The following is a 19,848-nucleotide window of genomic DNA, read 5'->3' on the forward strand; positions in this document are numbered from 1 at the left end:
AATCTGACTTGTACCCATGAGTCTGCAGGTTCGATCCCTGGCCTCGCTCAGTGGGTTGGGGATCTGGCATGGCCATGAAGATCGCAGATGCAGCTCAGATCCCACACTGCTGTGGCTGTGGCGTAGGCCAGCAGCTGTAGCTCTGATTCAACCCCTAGCATGGGAACTTCCATGTGCTGCATGTGCAGCCCTAAAAAATAAAGATTTCTTTCTTCTAGTATATGCACCCTGGTGGGCGAGGCTGGCCTAGGGGCAGGGTTCTTGGTGGGAGGGACCAGTGCCTGTCTGCTGGTGTGTGGAGTGGGCTGAGCTGGGTCTACCAGAGGCTGTGGGCTCTCCAGTCCCCAGGCAGCCCCTCCCAGCTAGTTGCCTGGCCTAAGACCTCCCAGCACCATTGCTTACAGGTGGCTGGGTGGGGGCAGGGCCGGGTCCCAGCACCAACGAGCTGACATGGCAGCCTAGCCCCACGCTCCTTTGGCTGAAGGCAGCTCAGTCTGCTAGGAGTGAGCGGTCCCCAGGGTGGGTCACAGTTGCCGCCCGACTTCTCCAAGAGATTCTCCAAGACCAGCAGGTAGGTCTGGCCTAGGCTCCCCACTCACTGCTGTTGCTCTGGGTCCTGGCACGGGTGAGACCTTGTGGATGCCATTTAAGAGCGATGTCTCCACCAACCCCAGCCCCGTGGGGCTCCCACAGTCAAGCCTTCAAAGCCAAATGTTCTGGGGATCGTTGTCCTGTCTCCCTGGAGCCAGACCCCCAGACTGGGGAGCCTGATGTGGGGCCCAGAACTCTGACTCCTTTGGGTGAACCTCCACCATACATCTGTTTTCCAGGTTGTGGGTCGTCCAACCCAGGGTATGGGATTTGATTATATCCGGAGTCTGCCCCTGCCACCTGTCTCCCCATGGTTCCCTCCCGGTGTCTGTAGTGGTGGAAGAGCTGGTCTGGAAGGCTCCAGCTCCTTTTCGTGATGGCTGTTGTGCAGACGGCGGTGACTGCGGTGCGATCCCGAGAGATGAGCCCAGGTGCCCCAGCCTCCATCCCGCTGTCTTGGCTGCTCTCCTATTATTTCTTCAGACAGATTCTCTGTCCCCCTCTCTTTTCTTCTGGGATACCCGCTCCCCTACTGTTGCCCTTCCTGAAAGAGTCAGATAGCTCTGGTAGAATGTCCTCATTTAAAAAAATCTTACGTCTCTTCCTTCTTCTATTTGTGTTGATCTCAGAGAGACACCAGTGAGTGAGGGCTTGGAGTGAGATCTTCCTTTTCTGCTCAGGAATCGAACCTGGGCAGCCTGGTTGAAAACCAGGAATCCTAGCCACTAGATTAAGAGGCTAAAAGCAGAATTGTGCTGATTCCTGCCCCCTGCTGAAAGCAAGAATGTTTCAAGGAGGCAAAGACTGTGAAAACAGGTATAGAGTTTATTGTTAGAGTCAAGGCCCAACACATGGGCGAGCACACAGAGAAGGAGTTTATTTAATTCAGAAGCAAAGAAGAGCAGAGTGTGGGTAGGGGTGTCCCCCAGAGTGAGGAGAGCACCAGGGAGGTGATTTAAATCACTTATGTAAGACCCGTCTTCCGGGTCTTTGTTTTCCTTTGGCCAATTATTTTGTTTTATTCCTCACACCTGACTGGACACAGGACCCTCCCCAATGTGTGTGTGTGCACATTTTGGCAAAGATGGATTCCAAAGCAAAGGGTGATGGGACGGTATCAGGACTTATTACGGCCTGGCACCCCCTCCCTTCCTGACCCCCACTTGTGCTACTGCTCATGTGTAATTGGATAGCTCTCCTTGACCCCATGGGTGATTGAAGTGACCCTCTTATCTTTCTACTCCAGCAGAGCTCAGCTCCTGCCATGAACTTTCTCCCTGATGAGTCAAAGAGAACTGAGGCCCCATTTACTCTGGGTAACAAGTCCCAGCTGGTCTCAGCCCAGGGGCCCATTTACCTCCTGCCTCAGTATCACTGGTAGATTGCTACCTTCAAGCGTGCTAGTTCTCTCTTCCATATACGGTCTGCTCTTATTTCCAATGCTATTGTACTCTTCATCTTGTTTATTTTCCAGCTCCAGAATTTCTGTTTGGTTCTTTAGAGTTTCAATCTCTTTGGTAAAGTGTTTCTTCTGTTCATTAATTTTGTTCCTTTTGTTGTTGTCACCACGACAAAAATGGCATCTCAGTTCCCAGACTAGAGGTTGAACCCGGGTTACAGCAGCGAAAGCGCTGAGTCCTAACCACGGGACTCCATTAATTTTATTCCTGAACTCTGAGCTACCTTTCTCAGTTTTCTTGCAGCGCCTTGATTTTTTTCACAGAGCTATTTTGAATTCTCTATCAGTAAGATCTCAATATTCTGCAACTTTAAGTTTGTTACCATGGTTCTTCATGGTGCTTGATGAGTTGTTTCCGGAAGTAGAGGACAGATGCCTTTGTGCCTGATGCAAACGATCCGAACGGGTCAGAAATTGAGGTGTTTCTTCTGTTTTCCAGTAGGTGGTGCTATAGCACAAGGTTGAGGCTTCTCTTACCGGCGCCGCCTCTGGTTGGTTGTATTAGAGAGCCTGCGTTTGCCACACTCCACCGGCTTTCTCAGAGAAGTTGCTCCAAGCCTTCGTAAATGTTTCTTGTGCCTCTGGGGTCATCGGTGCCTTGCTTTTGCCATTGTTTCCGGTGTTGCTGCCTGCGGCACGGAGAGGATGGGCGCTTCCTTTACAGTCCAGATACTTCCAGGGTTGCGGTTGCTACCACCGAGGGGAAGGCGAGGGTGGCCAGGGTGGCGAGTGCGGGGAGGACGCTGATGTTGCACTGGCGCCTCTGCCATGTCCAGTGATGTAAAGTTTGCTCCCTCCACCGTTGCGGGTGGGTGGCCAGGGGCCAGAGTTGTGGATGTCTCAGCAGCTGGAGGGATGGGATCCTAGGCACTGCTGTCCAGTGACCCGCGGCTGTGGGTACCGCCGATGCTGCGAGGCCAGAGTCTGCGACCTCCCCCTGCTATGACTGGTTCTCTGGGGCTTCCGGCTCACCTGCCGTGGCAGGAGGGCTGGGATTCCAAGAACCACCTCCTAGTTCCCTCAGTTCTGCCTCCTCTTTGTGTCCAGGAACCCCCGCCTCCAGAGGTACAGGTGTGTGGAATTTTCTGGACAGCTGCTGTGTTGGACATAGGTGCCTTTGTTGTGTTGTGAATGTTTTACCCATTGTAGACTGAAGAGAGACAAGCAGAGTTTTTCATCTGCCACGTTACCGATGTCACTCCTCTGTGGGTTATTTTTCATAAAATTATGTTAACATGCTATGGTTTTTTTAAATCTTAAAAAATGAAGTAGATAATATTATAAAACCTCTCAATCTCATTTCTCCAAAGAAGACATACAGATGGCCAGTAGGCACACGAAAAAATGCTCCACATCACTAATTATTAGAGATATGCAAATCAAAACTACAACAGGATACTTCCTCGCATTGCTCAGAATGGCCATCATTAGTAAGTCTACAAATAACAAATGCTGGAGAGGGTGTGGAGAAAAGGGAGCCCTCCTACACTGTTGGTGGGCATGTAAATTGGTACAATCACTATGGAAAACAGTATGGAGATTCCTCAGAAAACTAAATATAGAATTACCCTGTGATTCAGCAATTCCACTCCTGGGCATATCCCTGGATAAAACTATAATTCAAAAAGATACATGCACCGCTATGTTCATTGCAGCTCTATTCACAATAGCCAAGACTTGGAAACAACCTAAATGTCCACTGAGAGATGAATGGATTACGAAGATGTGGTACATATATACAGTGGAATACTACTCAGCCATAAAAAAGAAATAATGCCATTCACAGTAACATGGATGCAACTAGAGATTCTCATACTAAGTTAAGTCAGAAAGAGAAAAATACTATATATATGTTATCACTTATATGTGGATTCTAAAATATGGCTCAAAGGAACCTATCCACAGAACAGAAACAGACTCAGAGACATGGAGAACAGACTTGTGGTTGCCAAGGGGGATGAGGGAGTGAGTGAGAGGGACTGGGAGTTTGGGGTTAATAGATGCAACTTATTATGTTTAGAATGGAGAAGCAAGGAGAACTGTATAGCACAGAGAACTATATCCAATCTCCTGGAGTAGACCATGATGGAGACTTTTATACACATTCTTTTATTTGGCTATTTTTTTTGGGCCGCACTTGAGGCATAGGGAGGTTTCCAGGCGAGGGGGTCAAATCGGAGTCGCAGCTACTGGCTGACACCACAGCAACACCATTTTCGAGCCACATCTGTGAACTATAGCACCACTCATGGCAACACCAGATCCTTAACCCACTGAGCAGGGCCAGGGATCGAACCTGCATCCTCATGGATGCTAGTCAGATTTGTTTCCACTGAGCCACGACAAGAACTCCTATATATATTCATATATATATGTGTATGACCGAGTCCCTTTGCTGTGTAGCAGAAATTGGCATATATATATGTGTATGACCGAGTCCCTTTGCTGTGTAGCAGAAATTTTTAAATCAACTATAATAAAAAACTCTCAGGAGTTCTCATTGTGGTATAGCAGTAATGAATCTGACTAGTATCCATGAGGATGTGGGCTTGATCCCTGGCTTCGCTCACTGGGTTGGGGATCAGGCGTTGCCATGAGCTGTGGTGTAGGTGGCAGACGTGGCTCAGATCTTGTGTTGCTGTGACTGTGGTGTAGGCCAGCAGCTGCAGCTTGGCTTAGACTCCTAGCCTGGGAACTTCCATATACAAGTGCGGACCTAAAAAGTAAACCAAAAAAAAAAAAAAAAAAAAAAGCTCTTTGGCATCATCAATAATTTTTGTGTCTAAAGGTTTTTTTTCTTTTCTCTTTTTCTTTCTTTCTTTTTTTGGCTGCACCTGCAGCACATGGAAGTTCTGGGGCCAGGGATTGAACCGACGCCACAGCAGCAAGCCAAGCTACTGCCGTGACAGTGCCAGATCCTAACCTGCTGTGCCACAAGGGGTGTGGAGACCAAAAAAATTTCAGAACCCCTGTCCTTGGAGCTCCCACTGTGGTGCAACAGGATCGGCGGCGACTTGGGCGCACTGGAACACAGGTTCTATACCTGGCCCGGCACAGTGGGTTAAGGATCCAGAGTTGCTGCAGTTGCACCTTAGGTCAGAACTGTCACTTGGATCTGGCCCCATTACTCCACATGCTGCAGGGCAGCCAAAAATGAAAAAAAAAAAAAAAAAAAAGAACCACTGTCCTTGAGAATTTAATAATGCTTAGCTGAGCCTATTAAACAAGTCTCAGTCTGACCTCGAAAGGACCAACAGTCATCACTGGTTTTACCTGCAGGCTTTGGATACTGTTTTGTAATGTAACTCTGTGAGGAGACACTGTTACCATCACTCCCATTTGATAGATGGGCGATTGATCCGGAGAAGTTGACTAACTCCCCTTCGATCTTTCTGTTGCTAGGGATTTGGACCATGACCGTCCAGCTCCAGCCCTGGAGAATCTCAGTGGCTCAGTCTTGTTGAGGTGCCACTGTTGATCCATCAACCAGAGGTGGAGGGAAGTGAAGTCACAAAGGTCAACTGCCATCGAGAGAGTGGGGTGAGATTCTTGAGAGGAGAGGATAAAGTGTGTCACTATCTCAAGAAGTATCTTCTAGAGTCGGAGTGGAGTCCTGGGAAAAAAGTTTTCTTATTACTGCTCCAGTTCATTTCTAAAGGTGGTCTTTCGGCAATCACTGATGCATTGGTTGTTAGTATGAGTTTTGGAGTCAAGAAAAGCTGGGTTTGGGAGCTCCTGTTGTGGCTCAGTCAGGTCACGAACTGACTAGTATCCATGAGGACTCGGCTTCAATCCCTGGTCTTGCTTAGTGTGTTAAGTATCCTGCGTTGCTGTGAGCTGTGGTGTAGGTCGCAGAGGCAGCTTGGATCCCGTGTTGCTGTGGCTGGGGTGTAGCCCAGCAGCTGCAGCTGAGTCAACCCCTAGCCTGGGAATTTCCATATGCTACTGGTGTGGTCCTTAAAAAGACCAAAAAAGAAAGAAAAGCTGGGTTTGAGCCCTAATTCTACTGCTTCTTAGCAATGTGAACTTGGGCAAGTGTGATGGTAAATTTTGCGTCCACTTGGCTAGACTATGGTGACCAGTTGTTTGGTCAAACACTAGCATAGATTTTGCTATAAAGCTATTTTTTTGGGGAATTCCCACTGTGGCTCAGTGGTAATGAATCTGACTAGTATCCATGAGGACGTAGGTTTGATCCCTGGCCTCAGTCAGTGGGTTAAGGATCTGTCGTTGCTGTGAGCTGTGGCATAGGTCCCAGACATGGCTTGGATCCCATGTTGCTCTGGTTGTGGCTGTAGCTGGCAGCTACAGCTCTGATTTGACCCCTAGCCTTTCATAGGCCGCAGGTGTGGCTGTAAAATAAATATAATTAAAAAAATTTAAAAAATTAAAATAATTTTTAAAAAAGAACCTAGGAGTTCCCTTGGTGGCGCAGTGGTTAACGAATCCGACTAGGAACCATGAGGTTGCGGGTTCGGTCCTTGGCCTTGCTCAGTGGGTTAAGGATCCGGTGTTGCTGTGAGCTGTGGTGTAGGTCACAGACGTGGCTTGGATCCCGAGTTGCTGTGGCTCTGGTGCAGGCCAGTGGCTACGGCTCCGATTCGACCCCTAGCCTGGGAACCTCCATATGCTGTGGGTGTGGGCTTAGAAAAGAAAAAAAGGAAAAAAAAAAAAAAGAACCTGACGTAGTGTCTGTGAGGATGCAGATTTGATCCTTGGCCTCACTCAGGGGGTTAAGGATCCCGAGGTGCCGTGGCTGTGACTGAGGCTGGCAGCTGCAGCTCCGTTTCGACACTTAGCCCAGGAACTTCCATATGGCACAGGTGCGGCCGTAAAAAGAAAAAAAAAGATTTTTTGGGGGGTGTGATGAACATTTATAAACAACAGGAGTTCCCGTCATGGTGCAGTGGAAACGAATCCGGCTAGGAACCATGAAGTTGCAGGTTCGATCCCTGGCTGTGCTCAGCAGGTTAAGGATCCTGCATTGCTGTGGCTGTGGTGTAGACTGGTAGCTGCAGATTTGATTCAGCCCCTAGCCTGGGAATCTCCATATGCCTCGGGTGTGGCCCTAGAAAGACAAAAAGACAAAAACAAGCAAACAAAAAACCATTTATAAACAGTAGGCTCTAAATAAGGCAGATTAGCTTTCATAATGTGTGCGGGCCTCATCCAATCAAAGGCCTTAAGAGCAAAAATGAAATTTTCTTGAAACAGATGAAATTCTCCTCCTGGCTGCACCGAGATATTCTGCCTGAGTTTCCAGCCTTCACATTCACTACTGCAGCATCTTTACCTAAATATCCAGGCTGCTGGCTTGCCCTGTGCGGTTGGACTTGCCAGTGTCCACAATCTGTGAGCCAGTTTCTTAAGATCTTTTTCTCTGTATATACAATAAACATTGCACACAAACACGTGTGCGCACACATGCAGAAAGACACACGTCTTTCCTATTGGTTCTTTTTCTCAGGAGACCCCTCATAGATACAGCCAGTAAGCCTCAGTTTTCTCATCTGTAAGATGGACCAGCTAACATTCTTTAGCTCACAGCACTGTGAGAATCCAGGGAGAGGCATTCCCTAAGGCACCCAGATGTGTGCCTGGATCACCATAAACTCTCAGCCAATGGCGGTGGTGGTTATATTGTCTGTAGGGACTGGTTTCTAAAGACGGCGCCCCGAGTTCCCTTGTGGTGCAGTGGGTTCAGGATCTGGTATTCTCGCTGCAGTGGCTCAGGTCGCTCCTCTGGCCCAGGAACTTCCATATGCCATGGGTGTTGGGGGGAGGTGGCGGGGAAGATAGATGGTTCGCAATGAACCAGAGCACTCAGGATTCACTTCCTATGTCACCCCTAGAGGGAGGCAGAAGTGTGCTAGTTCTGGGCCTGAGCCTTTGAAGGCCTGGCAGCTTCCCCCACGTTTGCACTTTGGGAAGCCCTGAGGCGGTCACATGAGAAACCCGGCTGTACAGGGGGGAGAGCACGTGGAGAGGGAGAGGCTTTGTTTATTTACTTATTTATTTAAATGAATGAATTTTATTACATTTATAGTTGTATGATAATCATCACAACCTGATTTTATAGCATTTCCATCCCCAAACCCCAGCCCGTCCCCCCACCCCCCGACCTGTCTCCTTTGGAAACCGTAAGTTTTTCAAAGTCCGTGAGTCAGTATCTGTTCTGCAAAGAAGTTCACTGTGTCTTTTTTTTTTAGATTCCACATGTCAGTGACAGGATTTGATGTTGGTGTCTCACTGTCTGGCTGACTTTACTTAGCATGATAATTTTGAGGTCCATCCATGTTGCTGCAAATGCCATAATTTCTTTCCTTTTAATGGCTGAGTAATAGGGGATGGTTTATTTTTTAATTTTTTTTATTTTTAATTTTTTTTGTCTTTTTGCCATTTCTTTGGGCTGCTCCTGCGGCATATGGAGGTTCCCAGGCTAGGGGTCTAATTGGAGCTGTAGCTGCCAGCCTACACCAGAGCCACAGCAACGCGGGATCCAAGCCGCATCTGCAACCTATACCACAGCTCACGGCAACGCCAGATCCTTAACCCACTGAGCAAGGGCAGGGATCGAACCCGCAACCTCATGGTTCCTAGTCGGATTCATTAACCACTGCGCCATGACGGGAACTCGTAGGGGACGGTTTAGAGCCACATGAGGGAGGGGCCAGGCTTCCTGCCTTTCCCCCCAAGGTGACAGACACGTGTGAGAGCCATCCTGGACATTCCCGCCCAGCTGAGCTCCCGGCCAGCATCGCGGGGAGCAGAAGTGCTGAGCTGAGCCAGGTCAGCCTGCAGAAGAGTGAGCAATGATAACGTGCTTGTGACTTAAAGCCGTTATGTTTTAGGGTAGGTTTTTTTTTCCTTTTCTATTTTTTTTTTAATTTTTTTTTATTTTTTAGGGTTGCACCCTCGGCATATGGATGTTCCCAGGGTCGAATCTGAGCTGGTGGTGTTGCCACAGCAACGTGCCATCAGAGCCGCGTCTGCGACCTATACCACAGCTCACGGCAACGCTGGATCTGTAACCCACTGAGCGAGGCCAGGGATTGAACCCGCAACCTCATGGTTCCTAGTCGGATTCGTTAACCACTGCGCCACGACGGGAACTCCAAAAGAAACAATTTGATTGATGCACATGGAGGTCTCAGAGAAATAGGCTCTAAGAAGGGGTCAAAGCAGGCGGCTTTTACATTTGTTAGACAAAGAAACAACACCTTTGTGAGGAACTGACTGGAAAAAGCAACTTAGGTTCGGGTGCCCAGGTAGTGAAGAATTTAAACAGCGTTCGGGCCTGGGCAGTAAAGAGGTAACAGGCCTGGATTCTACAGGCTTCTAGGCCCTGAATTCCCCGCTCTGGAGATGAAGTCGTCTTTCCTCCTCCAGAAGCAGGGAGCGCACTGTTCACATGCAGATTGATTTCCTGCTTTCAGGGGGACAGAAAGCAGGGCAGAGTGTCCCTCAGGCCTTGGCCATTTCTTCTTCTTTTTCAAAAAATGTATTTATTTCTCTCTCTTTTTTTTTTTTTTTTTTATTTTTGTGTTGCAACCATGGCATATGGAGGTTCCCAGGCAAGGGGGTGAATCAGAGCTACAGCTGCTGGCCTATGCCATAGCCATAGCCACATCAGATTTGAGCCACATTTGCAACCTACACCACAGCTCACAGCAACGCTGCATCCTTAACCCACTGAGCGAGGCCAGGGATTGAACCCGCATCCTCATGGATGCTAGTCAGGTTTGGCACCACTGAGCCACAACAGGAGCTCCCTGTTTTTTCTTTTTTGGCTGCCCTGAGACACATGGAGCTCCTGGGCCAGGGATCAGATCTGAGCCACAGTTGTGATCTAAGCCACAGCCGCCGCAATGCCACATTCTTAACCCATTGGGCCAGGCCGGGATCAAACATGCATCCCAGCACTCCCAAGATGCCACCGATCCTTGTTGCGCCACAGAAGGAACTCCTGGCCATTTCTTAAGTGACTTTAATTCAAAACGATCGATATGCCATTGAGGCATGTTTTGGGGTAGACGTCCCTGGGCCCCCACAGAACCTTGTTTTGAACCCAAGATGCTGGTTATTATTATTGTTACTGTCCTGTGCAGCTTGCCAGTCACAAAACTCTCAGTAACACCAAGAAGCACAGCCTCATGTCACCCTGTCACTTGGTTACACACACTCCAGCAATGCACGAGCCCACGCGGTCACTCTCCCCAGTGGCTCACGCAGTCACACACCACTGTTGGCTCTTTTCCTTGGTCCTTTTGCTTCTGGGCACCGGGGCAGTGGAGACTCCCAGCCTGGACCCGGTTTGGACCAGCCAGTGTCTTTTCCTGGGGCTTCCCTACCTTGGCTGAGTGGTGATGGGGTCTGCATGAAGGACTCCCAGGAGATGCCACCTATTTCAAAGGCTCTTTCTACTTTACAGATGAAATGATTCTCACCTGGTCTTTGTTCCTCTTGGGGCCCTTGGCCCATCCACTTCTAGAGAAATGGAGGTATTTTTTTCTTTTCTTTGCAGAAAGCAATAGAGATGGGTAGATCTTGGTGACAAGAGGAAGCAGGAACCACTTAATAGTCTTTATTAACTGACAGAGAACCAGCTCCCACTTTCCTGTTTTGTGCCTTCAGTCTCTGAAGAAAGTAAGAACCTTTCACATGATCTTGATCCTAGTCACAACCCACTTGGAGCTGGCCGTCCAGTGTCCTTTTTTTTTTTTTTTTTTTTTTAGGGTTGCACTTGTGGCATATGGAGGTTCCCAGGCTAGGGGTCGAATTGTTGCTACAGCTGCTGGCCTCCACCACAGCCACAGTCACGCCAGATCCGAGCCACATCTGCGACCTACACCACAGCTCATGGCAATGCCAGATCCTTAACCCACTGAGCGAGGCCGGGGGTTGAATCCCTAACCTCATGGATACTAGTCAGGTTCGTTGTCACAGCAGTGACAACCCCGCATCCTTAACTTGCTGCACCACAAGGGAACTCCTAACCATTCTTGATAAAACACAGACACACACAAATAATAATAGGTGGATACGTTATAGGAAGAATTTCTACAAAATCAGGACAAGATAAGGATGCTTCATTATCATTCATTTCATTTTATCTTATTTTGCTTTTTAGGGCCGTAACCATGGCATATGGAGGTTCCCAGGCTAGGGATCAAATCGGAGCTGTAGCCACCAGCCTGTGCCAGAGCCACAGCAATGCAGGATCCAAGCCACATCTGTGACCTACACCACGGCTCACGGCAACTTTGGATCCTTAACCCACTGAACAAGGCCAGGGATTGAACCCACAACCTCATGGTTCCTAGTTGGATTCGTTTCCGCTGTGCCACAACAGGAACTCCCATATTATTTTAATGAGGCAGAAAGTACTAGCCAAGGAATAATGAGAAAGAAGAGATACAAAAGTTGTCAAAGAGGCAGTACTGTCACTATTTGCATGACTTGTTCACTAAACTAGGAGATTCAAATAAAAAAATCACAGTAAAACAGTAAGAGAATTCAGTATGTTAACAGGGTATCAAATAAATATGCAGAAATGAATTATGTTCAAGAACACAGGCAAATTTTTAGAAGATATAAAAGAAATAATCCTCATTTACTATGGAAAAAACATGAGTTCCTGTTGTGGCTCAGTGGGTTATGAACCCAACTAGTATCCATGAGGATGTGGGTTCGATCCTTAGCCTCGCAGGATGTGGGTTCGATCCTTGGCCTCCCTCAGTGGGTTCAGGATCCGGCATTGCTGCAAGCTGTGGCGTAGTTCGTGGATACAGCTTGGATCTGGTATTGCCATGGCTGTGGTGCACGTGGCAGCTGCAGCTCTGTTTCCAACCACAACATGCAAACCTCCATACGCTGCAGGTGTGGCCATAAAAAGAAAAATAGAATAAAAAATAAAATTTGGACCCTCATTTTCATACTGTATGTCAGGATAAATTCCAAATGGTTCAGAGATTCAAACATGGACAATGAAACCACATACAGACACAGACACACATGCGCACATACAGATACCAAGAAAACTTTTGAGATTCAAAATCGTGCAGGCGTAAAAAAGGAGTTCCTGTCATGGCCCAGTGGAAATGAACCTGACTAGTATCCATGAGGATGTGGGTTTGATTCTTGGCCTCGATCAGTGGGTTAAGGATCCAAAGTTGCCATGAGCTGTGGTGTAGGTCACAGATGTGGCTTGGATCCTGCCTTGTGGTGTAGGTCCGATTCAACCTCTAGCCTGGGAACTTCCATATGCCATGGGTGAGGCTCTAAAAATAAAAAGAAAGAAAGAAGGAAACAAAAGCAAAAACTTTCATGCTAAAAGGCTTTCAAGAAAACCAAAGACAAGTGACAACTAGGAAAAAAATATCCATAACTCACATTATAAGCTATTACCATATCTCATTTCATTTTATTTATAGTTGCTAGAGTCAACAGGAAGGGACAAAATTATTCAGGAGAGATGGAGAAAAGACATGAACAGATAGTTTATGGAAAAGGGAATGTATACGACTCCAACAAAGATGTTTAACTACTCATAATGAGAGAAAAGCAAATGAAAACTGATATATACCATTTTTCAATGATAGAGATTGGCAAGATCCAGACGCCTGATGACTTACTGTGTTGGTGAGGCCACGAGTGCGTGTCCGCGTTCACCAGCGGCTGGTGGGAGTGAAAGTGGTATAATATGTATGTACGGAAGGCAACTTAGCAATAACTATAAACTTTCAAATAGGTGCATTTGGCAAGGAATTCTCACTTCTGGAAATTCATACTGCAGATACGATAAAGAATCTAAGAAGCTGCTGATGCACTGTTATTTTTATGAAAATACCTATATTACACCACCCAAGGTAAGATAGAATGCAAATTCAGAGATGTCAGGATATGAAAAGTGAATTGAAAATCAGAGCAATACTCTCTTTGTGCACATGCCATGCAATATACATAAAAGATTAATTTCAGAATTTTTTTTTGCCAATAGAAAATATTGAGAAAAAACATAAATGTCCATCAATATGTTCCCAGTTAAGTAACTTACAACACAACCATAGACTGGAATAAAATACAGCTCTAAAAAAGAATGAGGAGGGAGTTCCTGCTGCAGTGCAGTGGGTTAAGAATCCAACTGCAGCAGCTTGGGTTTCGATCCCTGGCTGGGTGCTGTGGGTTAAGGATCTGGCAGTGCCACAACTGTGGCATAGGTTGCAGCTCTGGCTTGGATTTGATCCCTAGCCTGGGAATTTCCATATGCTGTAGGAGCAGCCAAAAAAAAAGAAAAAAGAAAAAAAGAATGAGGAAATGTAGTGGATTGTAAGCTCTTACTGAAAATGCAATGCATAAAACAATAAACATAATTTGCTAACTTTTGTGAAGAAATGAAAAAAAACCCCCAGATTTGTATTTGCTTGTGTAGACATACAGGGAGACTGTAAACACAGGAAAGGTACTGTGGGAGTTCCCTTCGTGGCTCAGAGGTTAATGAAACTGACCAGTAACCATGGGGTTGCGGGTTCGAGCCCTGGCTTCGCTCAGTGGGTTAAGGATCCAGTGTTGCCGTGAGCTGTGGTGTAGGTCATAGACCCAGCCTGGATTTGGAATTGCTGTAGCTGTGGCGTAGGTCCGAGGCTACAGCTCCGATTAGACCCCTAGCCTGGGAACCTTCATATGCTGCAGGTGTAGCCCTAAAAAAAACAAAAAAAAAAACCAAAAAAAGAAAGAAAAGGTACTGTGGTTACAGCTGGGGATTGTGCTGGTACCACCTGGTGGAGGGGGAGAGGGATGGAAGACTTTTCACTGTACATTTTATATTCTGGGGGCATACAGAGTATGTACCAAACTGAATGAGAAGAGAAATCCAGAAATTTCAGATATTCCTGAATATAATTTATCATGTAATATATACAGTATTGACTTTGCTTGCCATTTGAAATGCCTCAGAAAACACCATCAATCTTACACTCACAGCTATTGAATCTGATATGAAGGAAGCACATATTCTGACCATTTCAAGTTCCCTCGTGACCTTCCTGTCCTAATGACTCAGCCGGAACTCATATTCCTACCATGGCTATTTGATAACTTCTTTCACCATCATGGGCTCTATTCGTGGCAGCTCTTCCTCATCAAGTCTCAGTTTTATGAAGCAGTTTTGAAAGGCATTTTCCACGATGCAGGGAAAAGAATCTGGAACAATCACAAATCCAAAGGACATTTTCAAGGAAATGTTTTCTTGTCTGATGCTTTTCATGAGAAGTTTCCTTTTAAGCGGTGCCATGCCTTATTCTCCCATACTCTGACTTTTTAAAAATCAAGTTACAGGATTGGTCTAACACAGTTTTGAATGCACTGGTTCTTCTTGAAGCAGTTTCAGCTATTCTCTACTGATATACTTATCACAACCAAGTTCTTCTATGAGTGGATTGATAATTTCAGATGCAGTCAGACCTACAGTAAACGTTAAAACATCAAAATCCATCCTCTGAGGATTCCGCTGATATTCGGCATCAAACGCCGCTTCCCTTGCTCTGCAGGCTTCCACAAACCTCCTGCGGCGTCCTTCCAGCTCCTGTATTCTGCCCGGAGCTATGGGGTAGTGTTCCAGATAGTGGCGGAGGAACTGCTGGTAATTAATTCCTAGAATGCCAAGTGGGTGACGGAGGCGGAGATAGGGCAACGCATTCAAGCCTGGCCCGTTCCCGGGCCTAGACCGGGGTCTGCCCTCAGGACCCTCTTCCTCCGCAGGCTCCGCCAACAATCGAGCGACCTCTGCCATTCGGGCTCCCCTGGGCGCCGCCCCCGGACTCTCCCGGGCCTGCTCCATCAGGCCTTGCCTGGCGGCCGCCATCGAGCCTTCGCTGGCCGCCTCCGGCTGAGCCAGGGCCGGCTCCCGTCTCCCGCCGCCTACCTCTGATTGCGGGACGTCGCCGTAGTCATTCGTCGCGCCTGTCAGCGTGATACTGCTGTCTGCGGGCGGCTCGGGCAGCTCGGACATCTCCAACCGCGCTCTCAGCTCGGCAGCTCTCAACTGGATTAATCGCGCTGCGCTATCAGGGACGTGCGCGTGCGGGAGCGCTGGGCACACAGGTAAACGCGGTGTGCGCGCAAAACCGGTGCACGCGTAGTCTGCGGCTGAACCCGAGAGCACTGCGCATGCGTCCTCCCCGCGCGCCCGCGAGCCTCCAGGTGCCACCTAGCGGCCAGAAGTGCCAACACGTCTGAAACTGTCCCCTTCACCCTGGAAGGGCTAAGTTGAGCCTTGTTTTATATTTAGACCTTTTTTTTTTCATTTATAATGTTTTTTATTTTGTCCATTATAGCTGGTTTACAGTGTTCTGTCAATTTTCTACTATACAGCAAGGTGACCCAGTCACACATACATGTGTACATTCTTTCTTCTTACATTATCATGCTCCATCATAAGTGACTAGACATAGTTCCCAGTGCTATAGGGCAGGATCTCATTGCTTATCCATTCCAAAGGCAATAGTTTGTATCTATTAACCCCAGACACCCAGTCAATCCCCCTCCCCCACGGCAACTACAAATCTGTTCTCCAAGTCCATGCATTTCTTTTCTGTGGAAAGGTTCATTTGTGTCGTATATTAGATTCCAGATATAAGTGATATCATATGGTATTTGTCTTTCTCTTTCTGACTTATTTCACTTAGTATGACTCTCTAGATCCATCCGTGTTGCTGCAAATGGCATTATTTTGTTCTTTTTAATGGCTGAGTAGCATTCCATTGTATATATATATCTCACATTTTCTTTTTTTTCTTTTTTTTTTTTTTTTTGTTGTTGTTGTTGCTATTTCTTGGGCCGCTCCCGCGGCATATGGAGGTTCCCAGGCTAGGGGTCGAATCAGAGCTGTGGCCGCCAGCCTACGCCAGAGCCACAGCAACGCGGGATCCGAGCCGCGTCTGCAACCTACACCACAGCTCACGGCAACGCTGGATCGTTAACCCACTGAGCAAGGGCAGGGACCGAACCCGCAACCTCATGGTTCCTAGTCGGATTCGTTAACCACTGCGCCACGACGGGAACTCCACATCTTCTTAATCCAATCATCTGTCAATGACATTTAGGATGTTTCCATGTCTTGGCTATTGCGAATAGTGCTGCCATGAACATGCGGGCACATGTATCCTTTTCAAGGGAAGTTTAGTCCGGATATATGCCCAAGAATGGGATTGCTGGGTCATATGGTAGTTCTATGTATAGTTTTCTAAGGTACCTCTATACAGTTTTCCATTGTGGTTGTACAAATTTACATTCCCACCAACAGTGCAGGAGGGTTCCCTTTTTTCTACACCCTCTCCAGCATTTGTTATTTGTGGACTTATTAATGATGGCCATTCTGACTGGTGAGAGGTGGTACCTCATGGTAGTTTTGATTTGCATTTCTCTAATAATCAGTGGTGTTGAGCATTTTTTCATGTGCTTATTGGCCATCTGTATATCTTCTTTGGAGAAATGTCTATCCAAGTCTTTTGCCCATTTTTCAGTTGGGTTGTTGGCTTTTTTGCTGTTGAGTTGTATAAGTTGTTTGCATATTTTAGAGATTAAGCCCTTTGTCTGTTGCATTGTTTGAAACTATTTTCTCCCATTCTGTAAGTTGTCTTTTTTTTAATGGTTTCCTTGGCTGTGCAAAACCTTGTCGGTTTGATTAGGTCCCATTGGTTTATTTTTGCTTTTATTTCTGCTTCTTTGGGAGACTGACCTGAGAAAAACATTTGTAAGGTTGATATGAGAGAATGTTTTGCCTGTGTTCTCTTCTAGGAGTTTAATGGTGTCTTGTCCTACATTTAAGTTTTTAAGCCATTTTGAGCTTATTTTTGTGTATGGTGTGAGGGTGTGTTCCAGTTTCATTGATTTACATGCAGCTGTCCAGTTTTACTATTTACACTTTTTTATTTTTTTATTTTTATTTATTTATTTATTTATTTTTTTGTCTTTTTGTCCTTTGTTGTTGTTGTTGCTATTTCTTGGGCCGCTCCCGCGGCATATGGAGGTTCCCAGGCTAGGAGTTGAATCGGAGCTGTAGCCACCGGCCTACGCCAGAGCCACAGCAACGCTGGATCCGAGCCGCGTCTGCAACCTACACCACAGCTCACGGCAACGCTGGATCCTTAACCCACTGAGCAAGGGCAGGGACCGAACCCACAACCTCATGGTTCCTAGTCGGATTCGTTAACCACTGCGGCACGACGGGAACTCCTATTTACACTTTTTTAATATACAGAAGGAAAGTCTCACACGATTGCTTCCTGTTGGCTTTCCCAAGATTACATCCTAGGAGTCCTCTCCCTAACCTTCTTGTTCTCCAGTGATTATAATGCCACCTCTATTATATACCAAGATAGCCTAGATTCACCAGTTATTTTGGGGATGGGTGGGGTTCTTTTTTTTTTCCCATTTATTCATTTGTCTATCTTCACCATAGCAATCCTCTTAACTAATTAAGCTTTTAATAATTTCCCCTGTTATTTAAAAAATTGCTTTAGTTATTCTTGGACTTTTTTTGGGGGGGGCACCAGCCATTGAGCAGCTTGATGGGGGATCTTCTGCAGCCTGGCTGCAGAAGTGAAAGCCCCAAATTTCAGCCACTGGACCACCAGGGAACTCCTTGGACATTAATTTTTTTTCTAAATCTTTTTTTTTTGCTATTTCTTGGGCCGCTCCCGCGGCATATGGAGGTTCCCAGCCTAGGGGTCGAATTGGAGCTGTAGCCACTAGCCTACGCCAGAGCCACAGCAACGCGGGATCCAAGCCGCGTCTGCGACCCACACCACAGCTCACGGCAACGCTGGATCCTTAACCCACTGAGCAAGGGCAGGGACCGAACCTTCAACCTCATGGTTCCTAGTCAGATTCATTAACCACTGCCCCACGAAGGGAACTCCTCTAAATCTTTTTGTACAATATCACGTGTAGAAAAATATACGAAATATAAATAGATGGCAGAATGATTTATCACAAAGTGAACATCCATGTAACCATTACTTGGGTCAAGAAACTGAATATTTCTAGTATTTCAGAATCCTTTCCCCCCTCTTATCACTGTCCTCTTTTCTACCCAGAGATGACTACTATCTGGATACGTATGGTAATCATTTCCTTGCTTTTCTTTTAGTTTTACTATCTAGGGGTGCATTCCTGATACTGAGTTTAGTTTTGCTTGGTTATTGAATTTTATATACTCTTTTTTTTTTTTTTTTTTAGCTTTTTAAAGCCACACTTGTGGCATATGGAAGTTCCCAGGCTAGGGAATGAATCGGAGCTGCAGCTGCCGGCCTACACCACAGCCACAACAATGCGAGATCCGAGCTGCGTCTGCAACCTACACCACAACTCACAGCAATGCCGGATCTTTAACCCACTGAGAGAGGCCAGGGATCAAACCCGAATCCTCACGAATCCTAGTCAGGTTCGTTAACTGCTGAGCCACAACGGGAACTCCCTGAATTTTACGTATTCTTGTATCTAGTTTATTTCACACAGTTTTTTGATGAGATTCACTCTTTGTGTGTGTGTGTGTGTGTGTGTGTGCATGCGTGCACGTGAGCCTTTTTTTTCTGTTTTGTTTTTTTGCTGCACCTGTGGCTTGTGGAAGTTTCCAGGCTGAGGACTGAATCTGTGCCAGAGCAACAACCTGAGCCACTGCAGTGACACTGAGCTGCGCAGTGACAACACTGGATCCTTAGCCCACTGAGCCACAGGGGAACTCCTTCCAGAAGAATTTAGAGGAAACATAGAGGGACTACGACTTGCTAGATTTGGGGAGAAAAGCTCTTCTTACACCCCTCCAGCCACAAAATGTTGTCGAAATGAAAAAGAGCCTAAGAGTAGATCAAATTAAAGGTGTGGCTTTTTGACCCTTTGCTAGGAGTTCAAAAATATGAAGCAGTGCCTAGGAGCATCTCTCAGTTATGGGGATGGTCTCGCAGAAGCCTGAGCTTAAAATAGCAAGAAATCCAGGGGAAAAGTTGTGTTTCCCCCCCAGCTGTATTGAGATGAAATCACACTGTGTAAGTTTAAATTGTACAGTGTGACGGTTGAAACACATATATATTTTAAAGTCATTACGATAAGGTTAGTTAACCCTTTCATCACTGCACATAACTTCCTTTTTTTTTTTTTCCTTGGTAATGAAAACATTTAAGTTCTCCTCTTTTAGCAAGTTTCAAGTGTATAATGTTGTTAATACTAAGCATCGTGATGATCCTTAGATCCCCAGGGCTTATTCATCTGCTAAATGGATGCGTGTGTCCTTTGTCCAATATCTCCCCCTGTGCCTGCCTCCCAACACCCAGCAACCATCAGTCTCCTCTCTGCTTCTACGGGTTTGGCTTTTTTAGTTTCTTCATACAAGTGATATCATACAGTATCTGTCTGTCTGTTCTTTCTTTCTTTCTTTTTTGCTTTTTAGGGCCACACCCATGGCATATGGAAGTTCCCAGGCTAAGGGTCAAATCAAAGCTACAGCTGCTGGCCTATGCCACATCACAGCCATGCCAGATTTGAGCTGGGTCTGTGACCTACACCACAGCATGTGGCAACGCCGGATCCTTAACCCCCTGAGTGGGATCCAGGGATTGAACCCACATCTTCACGGATACAACTTCAGTTCCCACAACGGGAACTCCAGTATCTGTCTTTCTCTGACATCTCACTTAGAATAATGCCCTCAAGGTCCATTCATGTTGTCGAAAATGGCAAGATTTTCTGCTTTTCATTATAGAAAAATATTCCAAAAATAGTCCATTATATATCTATTTCAA

General features: G+C 46.5%; 1 protein-coding gene across 1 annotated transcript; it reads right to left on the reverse strand.

The window, feature by feature from the left end:
• Positions 1 to 12,446: 12,446 nt before the first annotated feature.
• Positions 12,447 to 15,192, reverse strand: LOC100520248 (EP300-interacting inhibitor of differentiation 2). The gene has a single exon (XM_003127131.5). It carries the CDS (start codon positions 15,057 to 15,059, stop codon positions 14,439 to 14,441), a length of 621 nt encoding a protein of 206 aa, XP_003127179.3. The 5' UTR covers positions 15,060 to 15,192; the 3' UTR covers positions 12,447 to 14,438.
• Positions 15,193 to 19,848: the final 4,656 nt, after the last annotated feature.

The sequence above is a fragment of the Sus scrofa genome, chromosome 6 (genome assembly GCF_054392235.1).
Source record: "Sus scrofa isolate SSC_HxYL_T2T_F1_AM1 chromosome 6, Sscrofa_HxYL_maternal_Yorkshire_Landrace_v2.0, whole genome shotgun sequence".
In the NCBI taxonomy this organism is placed as follows: domain Eukaryota; kingdom Metazoa; phylum Chordata; class Mammalia; order Artiodactyla; family Suidae; genus Sus; species Sus scrofa.